The following is a 23,510-nucleotide window of genomic DNA, read 5'->3' on the forward strand; positions in this document are numbered from 1 at the left end:
CAATCCGATGGAAGAGGGAGGAGGAGGTGACCCTGAGGGAGAGAATTACAGTACACTCCCAAATGTCACCTGATATTACTGCGCTCTCTCTCTCCTCTCACCTTCTCTTCTGTTGTCCTGTCCAGACATGCCACAGTGACTGCTCAAGGAGGGGAGGGCGAGAGAGGAGGAAGTGATGGGAGGATGAAGGGGAGCGGAGAGAAGAGGGCAACAGGAGGAAGTAGTTTTGTGCCTGTCAGGGTTGCATAAAGATAAACTACAGCTCCTGACATAACCTGATTAACTACAGTTTGACGTTTACACACTGAGACAAAAACCAAAACACATGTCAGAGCCAGTCAGTGTGTCCTGATGGTTTCCACAAAAACATTATTTCTAGGTCTCATTTTATAACCGAAAAATCTATTTGGTCTGAAGTAGTTAAATGCACAGTGGAATGTGCAAGTCTGTGTTTTCAGCCCTGCAAAGTCAGCAAGTGCTCAAACCCAAAATCAACCATTTCTGTCTTTTGTCTAATTGTGTCTACGCACAGACATGCGACATAACGCATAATGCCATTTAGTTAAGATTTTCTTTTTAAAGGAGGTCAAATAACTGAACTTGGCAAAGGCTTTGTCTGCCATGATTTGCGTCTGGTTGCCAAAGAGGGAGTTGACTCAACAATTTCTACGTAAACACACCAGCCTACCACAGAAGGACTGGCCGTGTCTCTGGGTTGACAAAGCTCCTGTCAACAAAGATAAGAAAACTTGGGAGGTTTGTTAAACTGGTAAATATATGCCATTGTGGAGGCTCTAGCACAGCGCAGCACAGCACAGCAGAGCACAGAGCAGAGGAGCGCAGGCCAAACCACAGCAGCTGCAGCTGTAAATGTCTGAGACAACAAGGAGCTGACTAATGGACTCACAGCTGCTTCTGTCTGATGACAAACTCAGTAAACTTTCCCCTCAGGTGGTCTTCAACAAAACATTTACAGGTGAAGTTAAAAGACTGCCATGGAAATGAAGAAACACTGTGGATCTTATTTACTAAGAAATATCTATTTCTACCAAATTATTGAGATCATTGCATGCCATCCCCTTCTCTCTCCCTACATATCCTGTCTGTACCTCAATTGTCACTCTCAAATAAGGGCAAAAATATGTATATATTTTCATTTGTATGGAAATATTAACAAAAGGAATGTATAAACAATAAACTAAACAATATGCCATCAATGTGTGGAACTTGAAGAAATCTCTTCTGCAAAATAATAATTACAGATAATGTCATTTAAGCCTTTAAGCCTTTTAAGTTCCCCTATTTACTTATAAACTGTATACATCTAATAAATAGATTATAATGCATTATAATGTAGTTATAACCAGATATAAAGACATTTTAAATGTTTATTGATGCACAGTATTTGTCAACAATTATAACTTCTCCTATGAAGACATTTTATATTATTACAACTGTGTTTAACTTCTTATATATAATCTTTTTGATATTTTTTTATTTTAGTTTGAGGTTATAGGGTGGGGGTTATGAGGTTATGGGGTGCGTAGGGTAAAGTGGTTATGACATTGCCACAGTGGGAATGGGGTTGAAGCAACAGCTGTGAGTTGTGGGATGTGGGGACATGACACAATTAATATGTTGATATGTGAATATTTGATATTGTCTTGCTGCACCTTCACAGTGTGCATGTTCAAGGGATGTAGGAAACGGAATATAAATTTGATCAAAAAAAAAAGGAACCTCAACATGTAAAAGTGGTACCATATCAAAGTACTGGTACACAAACAATACACACAATCACTTTCATGATCAAATTTTTCCACACAAACACAAACTGTAACTAGGAATCTATGTGTTTTTTTTCAGGATGTATTTTTTCTCTTCTTCATACTCAAACTACCCAAAACACACCAAAAATCCAACAGAAGTTGACCCTCCAGGCTGTCCAGCGTGTTGAAACAAATTCAACAGCATTGCATTTCAGTAATTACACACAGCCTATTTCACTGGTGCTACTGGAAGCTAATGGACTGACATCTTAATTCCTAAAGTGAAGGAAACCTGGAGATGAACTCTGGAGGATCTTAAAACATCTGAGGCCTAAAGGTGCAATTCCTAAGTCTGTTGAAACCCAAATATTTTGAGACAAAGCAGGAATATAGTAAAGTGCGTCACTGACTTTTATCAGTGAATGTGGTGAGTTACCTTCCACCATCAGCATGGGCTCCTTGGCTCCTCCATGGGCCAGCATCTCCCGACGGTAACGCTCACCCATTTCCCTGAAGAGAAAGCGAGAGAGAGGAAGGGAAAGACAGACACAGAAGAGAAAGAGATAAGATTACAGACACCTGTATTCTCTCCTTGTATTCTGTCAACTCATCCACCACTGCCGCCGCCACTTTGAGCCCAGGGCCAAGTCTCCTGAGCTGTCTGTTCACAACAGACAGGTGACAGGAAAGAGAGATCTGACAACTGCAGGTGGAACTAAAACAATCTCAGAGTGAAAGGGAAGACGGGAAGACAGAGAGATGGCGAAGGAAAAGAAAAAGGAAAGACGAGAGAGGCAGAAGGAAAACGCTGCAGGGCTCCAGTTGAGAGAAAAGATGGTAGATGCTTTGTTTTTCCAAACAAAGCCTTTGTGCTTTGTCCAGAGGCAAACACTTGTGATAAAGGAGGGTCTGGCAATGTGGATGCTGGTGTGTGTTGGTGAATTTCAGCAGACACCTGCCAAGTCGGCGTGAGTTTTATATTAATGTCATGTTCAATGTCAGGCAACAGACTTAAAACAGTATCCAGGGAAGGCGGCCTGTCAGGACGCATTTGGCTGAGCGTTCCAAACACAAAACAGGTTTCTGCTGTACCTTTCCATCATTTGTGTAGCTCTCTCACCATAAACACAAGAGTACAAGTGACTCAGACTCCATGCCTCTACAGACGTTACAGTACAGGAGCTGAATGAGTAAATAACAACTTTTCTGATGTGTAAAACAAATCTGAATGAACCTTAAGTCCTCACGATTCCACTGTTGAAGACTTTCATTGTTTTGACTTGATATCATGAGTAATAACATTGGTCATTTCTACAATCAAACCTATTCAAATTATATAAAATTCTAAATGAATGGCATACTGATTAAACTAAATCCTCAGTATGATCATCTGAAAAGTGTCAGCATCAGATCGTGTCTCTCTCCAGCATCTAACAGAAGATCATACGATTTTTTTTTATTCACTTCACTATTCTCTGATTTTATCCAAATCTACCACCAAAAAAAAAAAATCAGTGCAAGAAAATGTGTTTATTATTCCATCAAATTAAATAAAATACTTTTGTATCACATTTCCTACATTCTCTGCCACCTGTGCTTCATTTCAGGAGTTTTGGAGTTTTGTAAGTCAGCACCAGCACAGACTCTCAGTTTTGTTGTTCACTTTAACTCCGGCTTTGCTCATTTGGGACAGATCCTCTAATGGGAAACCCTCCAAGCAAATGCTAAAACAGAGGTGGAGTGTATAGGGGAGAGGGCACAGGGGTCAGAATGGGACTGAGCCAGAGAGCAGGATGATATACAACATGGGAAAGAGGCTAAAAACATGTATCCAGGATGTAGGATGAACACGCAGATGTCCTTTAGTCAACTAAGACACCAGGACACCCCGTAAGATTATTATGAATTAGAACAAAACAGAAAGAAAGTTCACTCAACCAGTGACTCAGTTAACTCTCATAAATTAGAGCATTGGACAACCAAAGCTCAAAATGAGTATTGTGTAAAAACTTGAGGATATTGTCTGACTGACAAGTACAGAAGAGAAATTATCAAGATCATACTTTTTTTTTTTTTTTTTTTTTTTTTTTTTTTAAGGGAATATTGTCTCAGCTGTCTCACCTATTTAAAGGATCCTGAACGAAGCACTGCTTCCACACCATTGAAGCCACGGCTCGGGACATGAGGTAGGAGTAGTACTTGGCCCCATAGCCAATCAGGTGGCTGAATCTCAGCTGCCACGCCTATAAAGGAAATCAAAACATGAAACCACAACATGATCACATGATTATGTGAGAGAGAAGACAGGGTAGCTTACAGTAGGATGTGACAGAACAAACTCACTGTATGTATAAGTGACAGCAGAATTATGGCTTTGATATAAAGAAATCACACTAAACAAACAGAGCATGCAATTATCCTTTGACACTGTGTGTGTGGCGAGGCTGCAGTTTGGCAGAGGGAGGACATCTCAGCCTTAAAAGGCTTAAATGTTTCTGCTTGTAAAACCTGTTGAAAGAAGTTGTTCCATGACTGCGGCTAACTATTCTAGTAATAGACACAAAGCAAAGCTGTAGATGTTGACCACAACTGAGACTAAAACAACAGCTCAACCATGACAACATCTCCATACGCTGAAAGTGAGAAACAAACAAAACCTTCGATATTTTAAGTCTCAACCTTCTTTCAGTTGTTCAGTTCAGTTTTGACACTGCAACTAAACTGAAGTGGATATCTAAACATTTGAAAAGACACACACTGCTTTTCATCTTAGGAAGCTGCTTTCATTGTCTTTATTGATGTCATTATATTATATAACAAAACATAAAATCACAACCTGCCAGCTCCTTCTTTAAAAAGGACAAAACATGGAAATTCCTAAATGGTAGAAAGCCCCCTTCTCCTCCCTTCTATTCTCCCTGTAGTTGCCTGAGGGGCCCCTTTCCATATCTATAAAGACGAGCTCTTTTATGATCTCTGCAAACGGGGACTCTGGGGGAATTCAGCTGGCAAACACTCAAACATTCAGCCAGTTAGAAAAGACAGCAGCTGCCATAGTCAACAAACCCATAACAGACTGCAGACGCCTCACAAAAAAGAAGTCTTTAATTTATAACATGTTAATGATTTATACTCCAACAGCAAGTGAAATCATTGTCTGAATCAAAGGATCTCATTCACAACGTATCCAACATATGCACTGTGTTTACACAGATTACCTGCATGCTTTAGTACCAATGCCAGGTACAGTTTATTGTCCTTGGTGATAAAACTGACTCATCTTTGTGCTGTATCACAAAAATTTGTATTTTGTACTGATCACATTTATCAAAACATGCGTTATCTGATTTTTGGGACACTTGACGTATCACTTTATCATCATATGACTTTGTTATGGTGACCCTGTTAGAAAACAGTTGCTTATTTACACATCCAGCAGGGCAACATTAGCATTCATTTGGAGTCGTGTTTCTGGCCACCTGATTCATTTAAGTACAATATTAACACTCCTTTTAGCTCTGTTTTTGATCTCCACCAACTCCTAGGGGAAATATCTAGCTTATCATTTTCAAGGGAGATTTGAGTACAGACTTTATAAGGCATTAAATACTTTCAGAAACAATATGAATGACATTATAAAAATTGATCAAGTCTATCAAAATTAATTGAGTCAAGTCTAAACAAATTTTCATTAGTTTTGGGTTTTACTGACAGGATGTTATAGTGAAATTATATTTTCACTTTTCATTATAACATACAGAGATAGAAGGTAGCAAGAAGTTCAAAATGGACCCTTGAAAATTATTATGGTATAATTCTAGTAGAAAAAACATTAAATTTGTTGTTTATAAAGCCACGAGTGGACTCTAAAAACAGTATCATGAAAAGATATACCTGCCCAAAAAAAACACTTTGGTAAATGTGCATAGTACATCCCACTTTATGATATAAAATCTTTTTACAACTGTTCTTATTTTTGAGAGTGTATCAAACTTTTGAACAGCTGGTTCAGAGACTGAAATGGGGGCCTGTCACCTTCACCATAACGGGAGAAAGCTCTGTGGTCTTATCTGAGCTGAGAGATCCCACGGCCGTAAACAGACTTAAGCTCCAGAGCGTCGACTTGACGAGACTCTTCTGGGCCGTAGTGACTTTAATAACAGTAAATAGCACTCCTGAGAGGAGTCATGGCTCAGAAAACCACGGGCGAGCTGAAGTTGACTGGGTTTGCTTTGTCAGCTGACCGCAGCAGTGATACAGTGCCTTAGGTCATCTGGATTAGAAATCTGTTTTAGCCCTTTAAAGTCTAATTCACATGAAAAAGAAAGTGTAGAATTGTCCACAAATTCTTCTGATGCATATAAAGAAAAATACTTGATACAGTGGAAAAAAAAAAAGAGCTACAGAAAAAGCACGAAGCTGTTTTAGTTTAACCTAAAGCCTTTTATTTGAAGACTCTTTGATTTATGCGATATCAAAGGAATTACGACTGTTGATATTTCGGAAACAAATAAGCTGGAGCAGCTATTGAAGAACTGTTTGGTATGCTGTCTGAGTCTTTGACAAGACGCTTTAAACACTCGTCACAACGTGCCACGAAAATGATTTTCAGACTTTCAAGCTCCTCTTTGTTTCCAATCCCTCTATGCCTCAACATCAAATGATTAATGTCGACTTTTGTGAGAGAGCAAGTGGGTCACATGTCGGCGAGATATCCTTTTGATCCTTACATACAAAGGAGACAAAGTCAGCGTAGGCTTTTTACTCAGTTCCTCTTGAATGTGAGATAAAAGACTTTTTTTTTTTTGGTTGTTGTTCTTTCAAAACTCAACTCGTGGTGTTATGTTCCTGGTGCGACTCCACATTTTTACAGGAGAATGTGGATTATATATGCTTGAGTGTGCTTCAAAAACTCTGCTCATTAAAAAGAGGAACAAACATTTGGTCCTGAAGCATTCAAGCCAAGAATCGCAGATATTAAAAAATGTCAACACAGCGAGCACGATGCCTTGCTTTCTGCCTTTTATTTCCAAATATTATTTTCAGCTCAAGGGTGACCATGTGGTCTGTGTTACTCACAGCTGATCCGCTCTCTCCTCACACAGAGGGAACTGATAGCCCCGCTCTATAAACTATACACATGTCAGAATCACCCTAATGTTTATAATCTGCGGCTCTCTGTAACCTATTAGCCACTCAAAACTTTCAGTTTACTGTGGAAACTTTTCTCTGAGCTGTGTTTCCATGAGGAGTGCTGGATAAAGATCCAGAGGGTGAATTTAAAAAAGAAACAAGTTTAAGTAGAATCTGTCATTGGAGGATCTAAACAAATCTGTTTTCACTTGCTCTGATCCAATCCTTGAAACTCAGGCTCCGCAATCATCCTCAGTTTTCTGAGGAGTTCAAACGGGGGGAAAACGATCCTGCTGTGGTTAGCTGTGCACACGGAGGCAAAGTGTCTGTTAGAGCTCTCAGTGTGGTTTGAAAAGCTGAAGAGGAACGACTGGGACAGTGGGAAACTATATAACATAAACCACAATCTCTGGAGACGGCGCTACAAAGCGAGGCACAGGCAGAAGAGTGGGAGGACTCCTGTGAGGAGAAACGCTGGCTGGGACACTGAAATTTAGGCAAATGTACAGTGGTTCTGTAATCTCTATTCCTGATGGCACCCCACATAATTATAGCCCAGCGTAAATGCTCTATGAAGGCCATTCCTGGCTAAATTATGACTGTTTTTTAGATTCCCTTCTCCCTCCTGGCCTCATTCCCTCGCCCACAGCTGCAAAAGTGGGGGAAATAGTGAGCTTTTTTCATTAGAGGACCGGGAGGAAGAGTTTCAAATATTTCCCCCAGGGAGAGCTCATTCAAAGTATACCTCTGCTTTGTTATTTTAGCAGGGCTTCAAAAAAGGCTTTAATCCCTTAAACGGTGGTGGTGTGACTGGGTAAAAGATATAAAACCAGAGAGAAAGAGATAGGAAAGCTAAAAGACTCCTCAGTCAGGCTTGTGTAGTTTCTGTGCTGTGATTAACTGTCTTTAGGGAATTATGCACAAAACTTTCACCAAATTACCATCAACGTCAAAGACTGTAACTGACCTAAAGACACAGTATTTAAGAGACCAGCTACTAGAAAGAAAAAGAGCACAAACAGCACAAAGACAGTTAGGGATGTACCGTATTGGGCGTATAAGGCAAGCCGTAGAATTTCTGCTGCATCTCCTTGAGGATTTCTGTGGTGGAGCGGTTCTGAGGTTTGTCGTGGTAGATCTGGTCCAAGACAGCATAGAAAATCTGCCCGGGAAGAATAAAAAACATAGATCCTGCTAAATCAGTCCTGTGCACACATGCATAGAAAAACAGTCTGGACATATTGTTGTAATGAAATTTAGTTATAGAGTTCTCTGTAAAAATAAGGGCAAACAAATGTGTGATTTAACTGATATATTTAGCATCAGCAACACATTTAAAGCACAACTGAATTTAGTTTTAGACAATGACAGAGCTTCATTCCTGTTTGTCAAACTTGCTTAAAGGCACATAAACAAGGGCTGTGACTGAAATCACTCCAAAAAGTCCAAATTCAGTGTTGTGAATGTATCCTAATAAAGTCCCCTGGAAATTCCACAATGAATAAAAAAGGTATTGACTATGATACATATAGTACTTTTGGCTAATAATACCATAATGCAATATTTCATTTTGTAGATGTGAAAATTACAGTTGTGTGACTCCACAGATGTCTGCGATGATTCAAAATGATGATGATTAGTAAATGTTCAAAATCTCAATGTACTGCTCACTATAAAATTAACTATTAAGTGTAGTGAGTAGTGAAGGAGGAAGTGATGTTGGACACAGCTAGGGAGCAAAAAACCACAACCGTGCAAAAATGAAAAAAAAAAAAAAACTGATGTGGTTTAGTGATTCATCAGTACTGAGTAGTGATTTCACAAACACCAAGTTGGAGGAAAAAAAAAAGTGTAAGCAGACACTTCAACCGCCAGATGCTGTTGGTTGTTGTTTACCAGTCATATTTCTACATCCTTCATCCCTTCAAGACTGGCGTCTTTCCTACTTGAGGAGTTTTTCATTATCACTCAATATTTTTAACTTTTCTGTCATGACTAAGAAACTCTGAAGCTCAAAATCAAAGACGGCTCTTCTCCTTCATGATAAGATATTCAATCCTTGTATTTGCTTTCTGCTGGCTGACATGAGTTGCAAAAGGATCCTGTAGTTGTGTTTGAAAGTGATGTATACGTTCAAATGTAATAGCAAGTTATGTGCTTGAAGTTGGTCATGATACCTGCAGTTGGGTGTCTGCGGCTCCGCACACCTTCTTCGACTCACGCAGGCGAGCCACCATACTCTCGGGCAGAGGCTGAGAAGACAACCAAACAGGCCTAATTTTCATCTCATCTGTATGTCCAAAGCTTTTTAAATATTTTTATATTTTGCTTCTGAATTGTTACTTCTGTCTGAAAGGTTGTCATAACAACCGATGTAACACAATCATAACTTATAACATCACAGCTAAAATAAAAAACTAATATTGTTATAATTATGATGTATGTGACAACATATTTTTCTGAACATTTACTAATGATTTTTTTGTATAAATCTATCTTCATAATGATGGGCCTACATAAAACACTGTCTTTGTTTACAGGGTTTAGTCATACCTGTCCGGTTTCATAATGGCGTGCAAATTGGCTGATGACTCGATAGTCAGTGGCAAAGTACTCCATAAGGATGGAAGGGACTTCAGCGAAGTCAGTTGCACATCTGGTTCCTAGAGGAGAGACATCAGAGCTCAGATATAAGAAGAAAAATTTCAAACAAAGGAAGTTATGACTCAGGTCATGTTTCCTGTTTGGGTTGAGGGCAGGAGATACAGTGCTGCTTGAAAGTTTGGGAACTCTTTAGAATTTTCTGTATTTCTGCATAAATAGGACCTAAAACGTGATCAGATATTTACACAAGCCCTAAAGCTAGATAAAGTGAACCCAATCAAACAAATGAGACAAAAAAAACTTTTTCATTTATTTATTGAGGAAAATTATCCAATCTTACTTATTTGTGTGAGGCAAAAGTATGTGAACCCTTGCTTTCAGTAACAGGTGTGACCCCCTTTTGCAGCAATAACTTCAACCAAACGTTTCCAGTAACTGTTTATCATCCCTGCACATTGGCTTGGAGGAATATTAGCTGATTCCTCCTCACAGAACAGTCTCAACTCAGGGATGTTGGTGGGCTTCTTTGCATGAACTGCCTGCTTCAGGTCCTTTACAGCATTTCTATAGGATTAACGTCAAGACTTTAACTCGGCCATTCCAAAACATTATCTTACTTCTGCTCTAACCAGCCTAAACACTGGTTAGTATTTAAATGATGGTTGTGTATTCTGCTCAATGAGCCTAAATACACAAGAACAACTTGTGTATTTAGGGTCATTATCTTACTGCATGACCCACTTTCTGTTGAGCTTCAGTTCACAGACGGATACCTTGACATTTTTCTGTAGAATTTTTTCTGTCTCATCCATCCACAGAACATTTTTCCAATCACCTCCTGGCTTATCCACGTGACGAGGTGGCTTTCTCCTTGCAACTCTGCCATGAACACCATTGATGTTCAATGTTCTCCTGATAATGGACTCATGAAAATTGAATGTAACCACTGCATGAGAGGCCTTTAGTTTCCTAGATGTTACCCCGGGGTCCACTGTGGCCTCCCGGTTTATTACACGCTTGCTCTTGGCGTGATCTTTGTTGATCGACCACTCCTGGGGAGAGTAACAATAGTGATGGATGTCTTCAATTCGTACACGATCTGCCTGACAATCGACTGGTGGAGCCCAAACTCTTTAGAAATGGTTTTGTAAACCTTTCCAGCTTGGTGAGCATCAACAACTCTTCTTCTAAGGTCCTAAGAAATATCCTTTGTTCGAGCCATGAAACACTTCCACAAACCTATATTGTGAAGATCAGACTTTGATAGTGAAGACCCAGATTTCTCTTCTGTAAATAAGGCAAAATGTCTCATTTGTTTAACTTTTGTCTCTTTATCTAGTTTTAGGACTTGAATGTAAATCTGATTATGTTTCAGGTCATATTTATGCAGAAATAGAGCAAATTCTAAAGGGTTCATAAACTTTCAAGCAGCACTGTATATCACCTGCATATGTGCCTTCACGCCAAGGCACATCTCATGAGGACAATACAACGCTAAAGTGTGGGAAAATCAGGTGTTTATACCCCCCCCAGAATTAAAAACAATAACCACAGAGCACCCAGAACTGGTGTTTCCTGCATTCCTGTAGATTAACTGACAACCAAATAAATGTTTACATCTTTTTTCAAGCAAAAATGCCAAAAATTTCCTGTTTCCATCTTCTCAAATATGAATATTCACTGCTTTTGGTTGTCTTAAATGATCTTAAGCTGATTACCTTCAGCCTAAAGTTCAGCCTAAAGGCGCTGAAGTGCGGCTGCAGCTTCTGAAAGTGTTTAATAAACACAAATCTTTGCTTCTTGTCCTCATGCACAACTCCAATGTGCTCATTCATTTAGACTGTAATTATAGTACATAATTTTGACCATGAACAGAAGATCAGGTATAATATAGAGTACAACATACAGTAGAATATTAAAAGAAATGTTTAAAAAGGGTAAAGATAACTTGCCCCAAGCACTCTGACACAATTTAAGTAGCATGTCTAAAAATGTGTAAACATGGTGTCCACTAAAGAAACAGCCTCAAGTTGCTAAATCATACACAATCCTTCAGTTAATGGATACTGTTATTAGTGTGGAATAAATGCTTTTAGGATCTTGAATTACTAGCAAAGATACCCATCAGCTTTATCTGACAAGTGAAACAGTATCCAATGACTTAGACAGTCTAAAGCTCTCCTCAGGGCTTACAATTTTATTGGATTTACCCTCCATTTTCAATTCTCCACACTATAATGAATAACCTGTAGCTCTGTATATGACAGCATGCTTCTCACTTGTGACATTTAGGAACTGCATAGCCATCATTTTCAGATACAGAGCTCATAAAATCATCAATCACCTCCCATACTGCTGAATTGTGATAACTTCACTAAATCCTCTGCCAGCATAACAGTGTGAATAAGACCTTTTGAATAATTAATGTGCACTGCAACGCCTTACTTCTGGGTTATTTCCCATTTCTAGGAAGACGTACATTCAAATGAAGCTTTTAAACTGCACATGGTTACAGTATTCAACAGTATCTGTTGTGTGTGTTTGAGTGTACACCTCACCTGTAACATGCTGGTAGCGAGTGCGTCCCAGCATGGAGTGCATGGCATGTCCCATCTCATGGAAGAGATTCTCCATCATGCCAGGGGTGAGAAGGGTGGGGGCGCTCTTGGTGGGGTTGGGCAGGCTCAGCATCAGCACCACAACCGGCAGCTGGTACTGACCCGTTTCCTGGCACCAGCGGCCACCGCGGATGGTGAAGTGGCAGTCCTGGGAGGAAGAGAAGGTGGTGGTGGGCCATGAAAGAGAGATTGATATTAAGAAAAATAATTTAGATGAAGATGCATGTTTAGTCACTAACATACTTGAAGGTATACTATGCAGGATTTTCCTAAAAAACAATGTATAGACTCCCTCTCAATGATCACTTATGATCCACTAGAAGTGTGTGGTGGTGTATTTAATAGATACACAACCACACTGCCTGTATTTTCTTATTATTTTGCTGTTTTCAGGATGCTTCTGGGTGTCATCCTGGGTATGTAGCCCCCAGCCAATAACAGCGCATAGGATGTGAAGTTGGGACTCGTAGCGTAGCGACCAAGTTACATTGCTGTCTCCTCTCTCTCCTCTGCTCTCTCTGTGTCATGGATATATAAAGAGCTGCAGGTCTGTGTGTCTGCTTGACCGAGGGCAGGGCTGAGCTACACACATACAAAGATCAGAGAAATCAAAATCCGGCAATGCTTCACCTTCCCACAGGGTTGTGCAGAGGTGTGGGTGTGTTTTTTTGTGCTTTAGAATGTAACTGCTGTGAAACTATCAGAAAATAACATTTTATTTATCTGATTTACAGCTTTGTTCTTGCTGGCGCCACTCGCTCTCTTCATTCACTCTCTAGCTCCCTCGATCACCACTGCTGTCTCTCTCTCTCTCTCTCTCTCTCAATAGTTGAGCCGGGGAGGAGGAGCCAAATTTGAATACTGTGTGTTTACAAACACCAACCGACAAATCCTGCATAGTATACCTTTAAGAGGATAACACAAGTGCCTATCAACGATTGTGACTGTACCTTTAGTTTTTTTTTCTGGTTTCTAATGATCATTACCCTCCAACACTGAAATATCACACTGCAAGTCATATATTGTTACACTGATACACAACAAAGTCTTCTGTTCCATATAAAACTCACTTGGAAATAAGAAAAGTAGAGGAATAAAATGTGAAAAGCATATTAAAATACGGAGAGCCCTAATTTCAGAGGAGAAACTACCATGAGCCTTGAAAACTGAGTAGATGAGTGTGTGAGTGTGTGTATGCACACCTGATGAGGTTTATCTGACCGGTGGAAAAAGTCACAGTAGATATATCCCAGTAATCCCTCTGTCTCATGTACCACAGCCTAAAAACACACACACACAAAGACATAAACACAAACAAACAGTATTTTAAAACTTTGATCTTTGAAATATAGATGTTTGCTGTACATTTTCCCACAAGCTAGATAACCTAGAGACCTCAATTGACAACACAGGTACATCAAAATCAATATAATAAATATTAGAATGAGGAATTGACATCTCTTTGTCACAAAGAATCGGTACAATCATAAATGGTTTGCAGTGTTTTGGCAAGACCTACCAGTTTGCGGACGTCCTCGCTCCAGACCTCTCCTGCGTTCGGGTGTTCGGACATGAGGGAGACACCATACAGCTGAGAGAAGAGGTTGTTCAGACCCTCCATACACGCGCCCAGAGACAGGTAGGGACTGTACAGGCTGGGCTCGATGTTGTACCTGCCATGACCAAAAACAGAACATATGAATGAAGGAGGCAGCCATTTTGAATCTTCAGAGTTATAATCTCCTACAGACAGCAAGGTCACGATGAGGTGAATGTTCCTTACATTTCCGATATAAACACATTATATATATATATATAAAACCTGTATTTTTATCTGCAGGTGTGTGTATCAGCTGAACTTGGTACCCATAACATTTAATATATTTTTCCAATTCAGTAATTCTCACATAAACACCAGATATTTAAATCATTCCAAGTTTCTGGAGGAGAATAGGTAGCTCAGCTGTGGAATAAATACCATCATACACAATCATGTGACAAACTACTTAAGTTTTGTCTATCGTGGTCTTCTCTCTCCTTTTTTAACAGTTGCCATGCCTAATAGCAGGAATTGACATATGTATGTCTCTCATATTTATTTTATAACCTGGACATATATATATATGTATAACATATAATTATTGGCTATTCTATGTTGTGCTCATTGTACACCTTAAGTGTTTATTTTATTAGGGTTTTTTTCTGTTTCTTCATTGATAAAATCTAATGTAATCTAATGTTGTATTTTTTGTATTCCTTTTTTTGGTGAGATGTCTTTATATTTGTGTGTGTGTGTTTTTTATGAAATATATCCTTCAATGTATTGTGTTTTTTGTATTTTCTTACTTGTACCAAGTACAAACTAAACTAAACTAACTGTGCCGTGTCTCTCAGCGGAAAATGTTCAAACTTTACCCTAATTTAAGTCATTACTACTGATTAAAAGCCTCAGTTCTTACAATCTGTCTTCAGATGACACAAGATCTATTTTAAACACAACCAGAGTATATTGTGTCTTGCTTTGACTAAAATGTGCTTAAGGTCTCTTCTTGTTGCTGACCCAACTCACATACAAATAGTTCATTTTGAAGGCAAGACAAAGAAAGAATGATAATTACCACCATGTTTTAATCAGACACATTATTTCTGTAAATGTTGTGCTGCAGGCTACAGTCTGGCTAAAAATCCCCTGACCATCAGAGTGTACATATGTGATTTCAACTGGTGGAGCGGTCACAAGTCTGCCAAGACGTGTTTCTCTACTGGGGCCACCCATGCTTAAAATGGATGCATTCACGGTGCTTTAAGACACTTTAGATAAAGACCACCGAACCAAACGGTTGTTTAGCTTGAACGCCACATCTTATGTGTATTATCAGTGATGAATAACAGACTGCTGCCGAGCACAGCTACCAGTTCTGCTTACCACACACACACACACACACACACACACACACACCACACCACCCCTATCTATACACGCACACACACACACACACACACACACACACACACACACAGCACACAATCTGTACCTAATTTCAATATGGTTTGAACACTCTCCAATTCAAATGGTTACTGATGGAAAAGCAGATAGACAGAAAATGATTGAGTGAGTGATTGAGAGAAAAAGCATGAGATAGAGACTAAAGGGAGGGAGAGATTAACAGCTAGTGGGTGGGTGGGACTGTGTGTGTGCATGTGTGTGTGTATGTGTGTGTGTGTGTATGCGTGTGTGTGTGTGTGTGTGTGTGTCTGTGTGTGCGTTGTGTGTGTAGTAGAGAACAGGAGCAGCTCTGGGGAAACTTCTTTTTAATGCAATCAGACTGTATCCTAAATTTCTTTAGGGATCTCCTGCCAACTAGCAGAGCCCAAAACCCCAGACAGGAGATGACCTGAAATTTCCTCTGTTCAAGAAGCGGCAGCATGAGAGAGAGAGAGAAGGGAGCAAGTCAAACCATACACTTTTCTGCAAAAGCTCTGGGAACAGTCACCAGCACATGGTAGCGCGCACACACAATCTGGTGGCCGCTAAAATCTGAAGGAGACACGAGGGATCTATAATGCAATAAACATTTACTAAAACCCTCTCCAGAAAGTTTGGACTGTGGTGTTATAAGTCTCCGGTGAGTGCCGGGAAGGAAAAGTGCAGTTCATTAAGAACAGACAGATATCTGTAAAAAGATGGAGACACTCAAACGGACTGATCGCAGCTCTAAATCTTACAATATGGCAACTTGAAGTTTTAAGATTGAGGTGCTGAATGCCAAAACAATTGCTGTTTAAATGAGTTTCAGTAACGAGATCAAAACAGCTCTAAACAAATGCCACATAATAGCAGCTGTTGGTGAGAGCTGCAACTAACTAAAATGATTTATTGATCAATGTGTTGATTATTATTTAGATTTAGTCTATAAGATGTCAGGAAATTGTAAAAATTTTCTATGACATGTTCCAGGTAGATGTCCTTGGATTGTTTGTTTTGTCCAGCAAACAGTCCAAAACTCAAAAGGTATGAAATTTACATTCATACACAAACTAGTGCAGTGCCTGTTCAAAACATGCCTGTCCGGAATGGGCCGACTGCTTGGCCTCTGGCCGCTATTTCAACACATAGAAAAATATTTACAGTTGATGTAAGATGTGAATGAGTATATACACCAACAACATGAAAGAAACTAACATTCAATTATACACAGATGTTATAAATAATAAGTACTCTGATAGTAAAAATACATGTTCTTTTCTCATTTCAAGTAAAATAAGGGCTGCAATTAAAAATAAAATAATGTGCATCCTAAAATAAAGTAAATCGATAATATCGGGCTCTTAGATCATTCTTATTTTCTGTGCCTTCAGTTCAGATTTGAGTGGGTAGGTTTGCGCCAAATATTTGTACTTTGTCTGTAGTGGCTTCAGAATCGCCACAGTCTTGGAACATGTGAGTCAAACTGCTTTTGAACTGAGGTGGAAGCATTTGTTACGTTTTACGTGTTTAACTACAGTCATTGTGTATTGGACTCTGAGCGTTTCCAAAACGCAGGTGACCTACGCTCAACTATGTACCTGAACACCTCCTGTGTAGACACAACTGCTCACTCGCTGCTGCTGCTGATCTGATAAACGTGCTGCTCACGCTATGTTTGCTCAAAAGATTTGTGCTTTGTCTGAAGTGACGCTTCACACTCGCCACGGTCTCGGAACATATGAGACAAACTGGTTTTGAACTGCCCGTGAAAGTATTTGCTTCATTTTACGCGCTTAACTACAGTCATTGTGTATTGGGCTCTGGGCTCCTCCAAAATGCGGATGACCTACACTCAACAATGTACCTGAATGCCTCCTGTGTAGTCACTTGCTGCTGCACCTGATCTGCAAAACATGCTGTGCTTTCTGTCTAAACACGGGGTAAGAGTGTCCATTCCTGATTAAAAGCTCTGTTTTTTCAATGCCTGCTTTTCTCTCTTTAGAGCACTTTTCTCGGACTTGTGTCACGCCTCATCTCTGGTCTCTCTCTGACATGCTGGAGTCAGTCGGCAGAGCCCTGAAGCTCCATCCTGACCCTGCACAGAGCTCATTGATCACTGGTTTTTTCACAGTTTATTAACATTAAACTTATCGCATGTCCAGATTGCACCAAATTTGACACTGCACTCCCTTGGGTCCCCAGCCATTCACCTGCCAGGTGTGGAGTTGATCGGATGAATGGTTCAAGAGATACACGAAGGACATACATACAGACAGATTCCTTCCTTTAGTAGAGAGAAGAGATACGCACTCACAAATGTTTGGCATCTCAGTAACAAATTACTTGAACAATATAACAATTATCAAGATTGTTGTTGATTCATTTCAATCCACTAAATATTTCAACACAAATGTTGGTCACTGTAGACGGATGAATATTCATGTTGGCCAAGTTTATAAACTCACTCAAAAAATTGTTAAATTTGCTTTTTTGAAGAACACCATGTGCACGCAGCAAATCTTACCTGTATGAATTAAATAAAAAACTAGAATAAAAATAATATAAATAGAATATAGTATAATAATTATAATATAATAAATATATAAATTCAAATACAACTTTCAGGGCTAAAAACAACACAAGAAAACAAATAAAATTTATCAATTACTAATTAGTATTACTATAAATACTACTTTGAACAAGGTTCAAGGATATGGAAAAATCTTCTTGATATAGAACATTTGTAAACAATCATATAGAGAGTAAGGAGTAAGAACACTCCCGACACAGTCAGAGAAATAGTTTGGCTAAACTTGACCTAAAATTGTAAAATTGCTGTTCCTAAACATAAACACAACATATTTTATTAAGATTAAGTAGTCACGTGTCAAATATATAATAGTGAAATGAATTTGGAGCCCAAAACTCATCTGGACGGAGGGCTAAAATTAAAATAACTCCCTGAATGTCGGGACATGTTAAGTATGCCAGATTGTATGGTCCTGAATCAGAAAAAGTGTAAAAGAGAGAACACTAACACAACTCCCACGCTTCTCCCTTAATCACCTTTTGTAACACCTGACACCTGCGGAAAAGCTGGGATGCAATAACATCTTGTACCATGCTGGAATATGGAGTTACAAACATCTAAAAACCATCACAAAGATACAGATTGAGATGACTTCATCAAATGACAGTTAGCTGAAAAATAAGTTTCATAAGATGCCAACTACTCACCTTTCAGCACGCAAGACGCCACTGAGGAAGGGATGATCCCATGGCATGAGCTCCTGTGTAACAACAAACAATGTATGTCTTTTACATGTAATGCCAAATAAATTACACTAAAAGAGACATAACTAAATTATAGTAGCCTAAAGACTGATTATGAGTGAAATGTGTAATATTTGCACTGATGTAAGTATCAGGATATACTGTGATGTTGGGTAATGGAGAAAGTTGTGAACAAAATATCACTCACAGAATTACGAGGGTTGAGTTTTTTCTTCATGTCCCTCATCATCTTGAAGTCTTTTGCTGTTCTGTGAGATAAAAAGAAAAACATAAAAATGAATTAAGAGCTAATTGACTAGAGGCATTCAATCCAGTCTTTACCCACCTATACTTAAGTCAAGGTCAAGGGGGGCTAGAGCCTATCCCAGCATGCATTTGGCTGAAGGCAAGGAAACACCCTGGACCTGATGCCAGGCTACCAGGCTCACATTCATAACTGTAGGTAACTTAAGAGTCTCAGGTCCACATGAACTGCATATATTTGGACTGTTTAAGGAATCCTGAGCAGACAGAATTTTCAAGCAAAAACACAGTGAGAGCATACCGCACAAAACTATCACACCGCACAAAAAATATCTGAGAAGAATACCTCAGGCTGAGAATCTACAGCACACCTGACATGAACTCATCAAATCACTTTTTCCCATAAAGGGTAAGGCTTTCACACATCCCCCTCTCTCAGACATCAAATCAGTGTTGTACAAAAACTACTAATTGAGTAGTTTAAAGAGTTTTTAATGACAAAGCTCTCTTAAAAGGCAATCTAAAACAAAAATAAGGTCATGATGGTAACAACCATCTACATTTTCAAACTGTGCATCACATCTATACATTTTTTTATATCTCTGAAACAAACTTTTAAGAGGAAACTGTACCTGTCTGACAGCTTGTCAGTTAACAGCTGAAGAAAGCTCATCACCGTCTCTGCAAAGGGCAATAAAAATAAAGTTGTAAAACTACCTGAGACTAGTAGCCAAAGGCACAAAAAGAGCAGCTTAGAAAAATGATTTCTGTGGATTATATTGAAACTAAAAGGTGTCTTTTGGGATTATTATTGGTATTGAATTAATCACCATTAAATACACTTTTCTATGAAATCCAGCCTTTTCATGACCTCTACATCAAACAGTGACACAGCTACAGTACAGTCTAACGATGAATAAATGAATACTGAAGAGCAGAGATGAATCAACCTGGTGTTTTGGCCATCGTGCCCTTCAGGGCTCTGTCTCCGTAGGACTCATATCCCACCAGTTTGGCCAACTTGTATCTGCATTTCAGCAGCTCCTCCAGACAATCCATCAGATCTGCGTTTGGATAGAGGTAAATCCGGTAGGCAATTTCTCGCACCTAAGAGTGGAAGACAGGACGGAGCAAAATTCATAATAAAACATGACATTTAAAAGCAACATATCCACGAGGCTGTAAAAGTCTAGAATGAAAAAACACAACCTATTTAGTTGCAAGAAGGATTGAGACTAAGATATCTCTGGATGTAACCAATGATTAGTGTTTACTTATGTTTTTATACAATGATGTAAATTATTTTTTCTCTTATATGACTTTGACTGTATCCCTACTTAATATGCTAATGTCTCATACTACTGGACTGAAACTCTGGATTGTGCTGTTACCCTCCTTTAAGACAGAATAATATTCACCTTAGCAGTACTATAGTTATGTGAAGGTTAAACAGAATATGTATACCCAAAAAATCAGTTATTATAGTTCTTAAAGTACTTAGAATTTCTCATAACTTTATAATATAAGCATCAGAAAGTACAGAAGTCAATATTTAATTAATATAAACACTCTCACTAAAAATAAATTTGATTACCAATCAGGACAGGATAGGCTAGTAATAATTTCCAACCTGCTGTTGGAGCCAGCCCTATGATCTATCACATGGCAAAGGCGCCACCTGCTGGACAATGGGAAAAATATTCCAGTGACACACACCAAATACATTACATACCAAGTCATCTGGGGAATCTGCATGTAATCCTCCAACTTGGATGAAGCTTCCTTCATTTGCAAAGTGCAGGTGTAGGTGTTCAGGAATTGCAGACCTTGCAATTCTGTTCGGCATGTGAGAGCCAACCAGAAACTCATTGTTAAGATCCAAGAGCTTCACGTGAAGAGCGACGGCCTCCTTCCTCTGCAGAGAAAAGAGCAGCAAGTGCAGTACATCAGTTACACTGAACAGGAGAGGATGTGTTATTGATGCTGTCTTTATGTATTTTTGATCCTTTCTCATTCATGTTTCACTTCAAAGCTGGAGCGAATCATGATCAACTCACCAGTTTCTCATCAAGATGAATCCCACTGATTTCAAAGTCAAACATGAACAACTCTGCCACTCGCCTAGAAAGGTAGAAATAAATGAATATTTAAACTATCATCATTAAATGTTGATATAATTATGCAAAGTGTTAACTATAAATCCTATAGATGGGGAAAAAATTAAAGGGAAAATCTGAATAAATGAGTGAAGATGTGGATGCTTCCATGCAGAGTACGAGAGATCACTGAATGTTTTCATATGGAAATAATGTGAGTCATACTATGGTCACAGTCAGCAGATGTCACCCAAATCAACACCTGTTGGAGATTGTTGAACTAATGAAAGTGACCCTCATCACCATCTTTAAAACACCAAATGAGGGAGGATCTTTTGGAGGAATGAGTAGAGTTCAGACACTTGGAGAATCTATGACAGGGACCATTCAAGCTGTTCTGGGGGCCTGTGCCTTACTATAACCCCTTGTTGTTTTTTTCCTTTCATTTGTCATCCATCTGTATTCCTGTTGTTGCTTCAACACTTATTGCAGATGTACAAAGCCTGAAGTTGTGCCACAGACTAAAGACAGCAGTAAAACTACCTTGTATCAGGGTCCAGCTGAGCCACAACATCCGGGTTGTCCAGCAAATTCTTGAGGCTCTTGCAGAGCTTAACATTTGTGTTCAGCCTGAAACATACAACCAGCAAATCTGAACATCTGTCAAATACTACTCATGATTTGTCTCAACTAGAGCAGACCAGCAGTGTCATATATGACAACACATTTTCTTGGTGTTGTGAAACCAATTTTTAATGATGAGTTAATAATAACACGTGTTGCTTCTTACTTCTCTACAACTGTGCCAATCTCTATGCACGTCCTCTCTGCGGCCTCACGAAACGCTGGATCTGGATGTGCCACTTTTACAAAGTCTGCCTGGATATGGGAGAAAAATTACATCTTACATATAGTACAGTTCAATGTAATAATGACAAGGTTGCCACATGAACTGACAAGCCAGGCTTTTCGAGCAGCTATTACGAGCAAAGTGTGCGGTATTCAATTCAATTCAAAAATACTTCATTTGTCCCTCAAGGGGCAATTTGAGGCAAGCAAGTTTGCAAACACGTACACATATACAATATAATTTATTTATACATACAAAAAATATATATATCTAAAAAAATACAAATATGACAATGTTAGAAAGAGTTAAATACAAAGGAATTAATGGCAGTGGCCCAGTCTGTAGCTGGACAACATCCATCACCACAAGGGCACATATTACATCAGAAGGGTCAAAAGTGTCAAAGTGCAAGTGCATTTATCAGTCTATACACAAGGTAAACTGACTGAGTATGCTGCACAGTTTTATCTACAGCTGGAGTTGGAGGGGATTAATGGTTGCACATGCAAATAAATCATAATGTAGCTGAATAAAACAACTGACAATAGTTTAATTACATCTCTGCCCAGTTATTATGAGAAGGTTGAGCACATTGTGAGGTGTTCAACTCACCAGATCAGCCACTTTACACAGACCATCTGAGAGCTGGTCAAAAGCCGCGACAGTCTCAACCCCTGGAGCACAAGAACAAGCTTTTTCCACCAGGAGCTTGGTGCTTTTCAGAGCTGCTTCTGTGGCAACCTGGAAGCCTGCAGGACAGTTCAGCTCTGGCACTCCAAACAAACCCTGCAACCACAGAAACACACACACAGGTTACCACCAATCAAAGCAGTGTATTATTTCACTGAGGCTGTGTTGTAAACCGAACAGAGACATTTAAGAAAACTACAGACCTTGTGTTTCTCGGACAGGTTCAGTCTTCTGTGAGGTTTGGTATTGAAAGCAGCTCCAACAGGTGACCATGTTGTGACATTTCTCCGCACATGTGTCCACAAGCTCCTGTGCTTTACAAGGTAAAGCAACCTTTTACAAGCAGACATTTTGTACTAAATGCTGCTGTATGTATGTCCTCTTGTACTGAGCTAATATCTACTGAAGGCTTGTGGTGCTGACAGAGGACATGCTAAACTTCAGCTGCAATGTTAGCCTGTTTGCAAAAACTCAGACGAATGTAAATAACTCATGTATTGTTAAATAGCGTTAATATATTCTTAAGCTTTCTCTTTAGGAGAATTAAAGGCTAACTGTTTGTTTTTTAGTTATGTATGAGGCGTACCTGTCAGTCCAATCAACACAACAGCTCACATGTTAGCTTGCTGGCTGATTATCAACGACCGTTGCAGCACGTATTTTCGTGAAAAAGAGAAATATATAAATGAGTATTGAAGAAAGCCGTATTCATAGCAGATAAAAAGCGATTATATTGTGTGTACTGTTAGAAATAATGTTGCACTTTTGTAATGTTTTTAAAGAACAAAAATAAAAAAATATACAAATCAAATCTGTCGAAAGTGCGACAAGCTACCAAAAATTAATTCCCCGTACGTGATGACGTCACACGGAACTGGCGTTGGGTACTTTTTTTTAACGCCCCTTCACAGGTAGGTCATGCTGGATATTTATGTGATGTATGAAAATCATATTTAACTGTAAAATATATTCGGATGGTAACAGCACAAATAACACCGATACATCATTAAAAAAAAACAAAAACAAATAAAAGTGAATTGGTTTCAGATGTTAATTTATTTGGAAGCTGATGAATTGTAGCCTAATTGATTGATAGGGGAATCAATTGTTTTGTCCTCCGGAAATGATTCAAAATATTTTAATGGTCGTTTGGCCATGAATCATTCAGAGACACAGTTCCAAAAACTACAATGCAACAAATAGGTAACATAAAATAAAATCTTAAAAATGTAATTGTGAAACGTT

General features: G+C 39.0%; 1 protein-coding gene across 1 annotated transcript in view; it reads right to left on the minus strand.

The window, feature by feature from the left end:
* LOC121899138 (mitochondrial intermediate peptidase-like) overlaps positions 1 to 23,123 on the minus strand; it is a 37,174-nt gene extending 14,051 nt beyond the window's left edge. The window contains exons 1-18 of the mRNA XM_042414770.1: positions 22,469 to 23,123; positions 22,188 to 22,361; positions 21,516 to 21,604; positions 21,269 to 21,355; positions 20,687 to 20,750; positions 20,362 to 20,544; positions 19,580 to 19,736; positions 19,262 to 19,310; positions 18,574 to 18,634; positions 18,330 to 18,382; positions 13,644 to 13,797; positions 13,327 to 13,404; positions 12,065 to 12,272; positions 9,456 to 9,565; positions 9,080 to 9,154; positions 7,948 to 8,064; positions 3,891 to 4,012; positions 2,206 to 2,279 (exon numbers count right to left, since the gene is read on the minus strand). Of these exons, the coding sequence (XP_042270704.1) occupies positions 2,206 to 2,279; positions 3,891 to 4,012; positions 7,948 to 8,064; positions 9,080 to 9,154; positions 9,456 to 9,565; positions 12,065 to 12,272; positions 13,327 to 13,404; positions 13,644 to 13,797; positions 18,330 to 18,382; positions 18,574 to 18,634; positions 19,262 to 19,310; positions 19,580 to 19,736; positions 20,362 to 20,544; positions 20,687 to 20,750; positions 21,269 to 21,355; positions 21,516 to 21,604; positions 22,188 to 22,361; positions 22,469 to 22,615 (2,002 nt within the window). The 5' untranslated portion in view covers positions 22,616 to 23,123. The remainder of the gene's footprint in view (positions 1 to 2,205; positions 2,280 to 3,890; positions 4,013 to 7,947; positions 8,065 to 9,079; positions 9,155 to 9,455; positions 9,566 to 12,064; positions 12,273 to 13,326; positions 13,405 to 13,643; positions 13,798 to 18,329; positions 18,383 to 18,573; positions 18,635 to 19,261; positions 19,311 to 19,579; positions 19,737 to 20,361; positions 20,545 to 20,686; positions 20,751 to 21,268; positions 21,356 to 21,515; positions 21,605 to 22,187; positions 22,362 to 22,468) is intronic.
* Between the last annotated feature and the right edge of the window lie 387 nt (positions 23,124 to 23,510).

The sequence above is a fragment of the Thunnus maccoyii genome, chromosome 6 (genome assembly GCF_910596095.1).
Source record: "Thunnus maccoyii chromosome 6, fThuMac1.1, whole genome shotgun sequence".
Lineage (NCBI taxonomy): Eukaryota > Metazoa > Chordata > Actinopteri > Scombriformes > Scombridae > Thunnus > Thunnus maccoyii.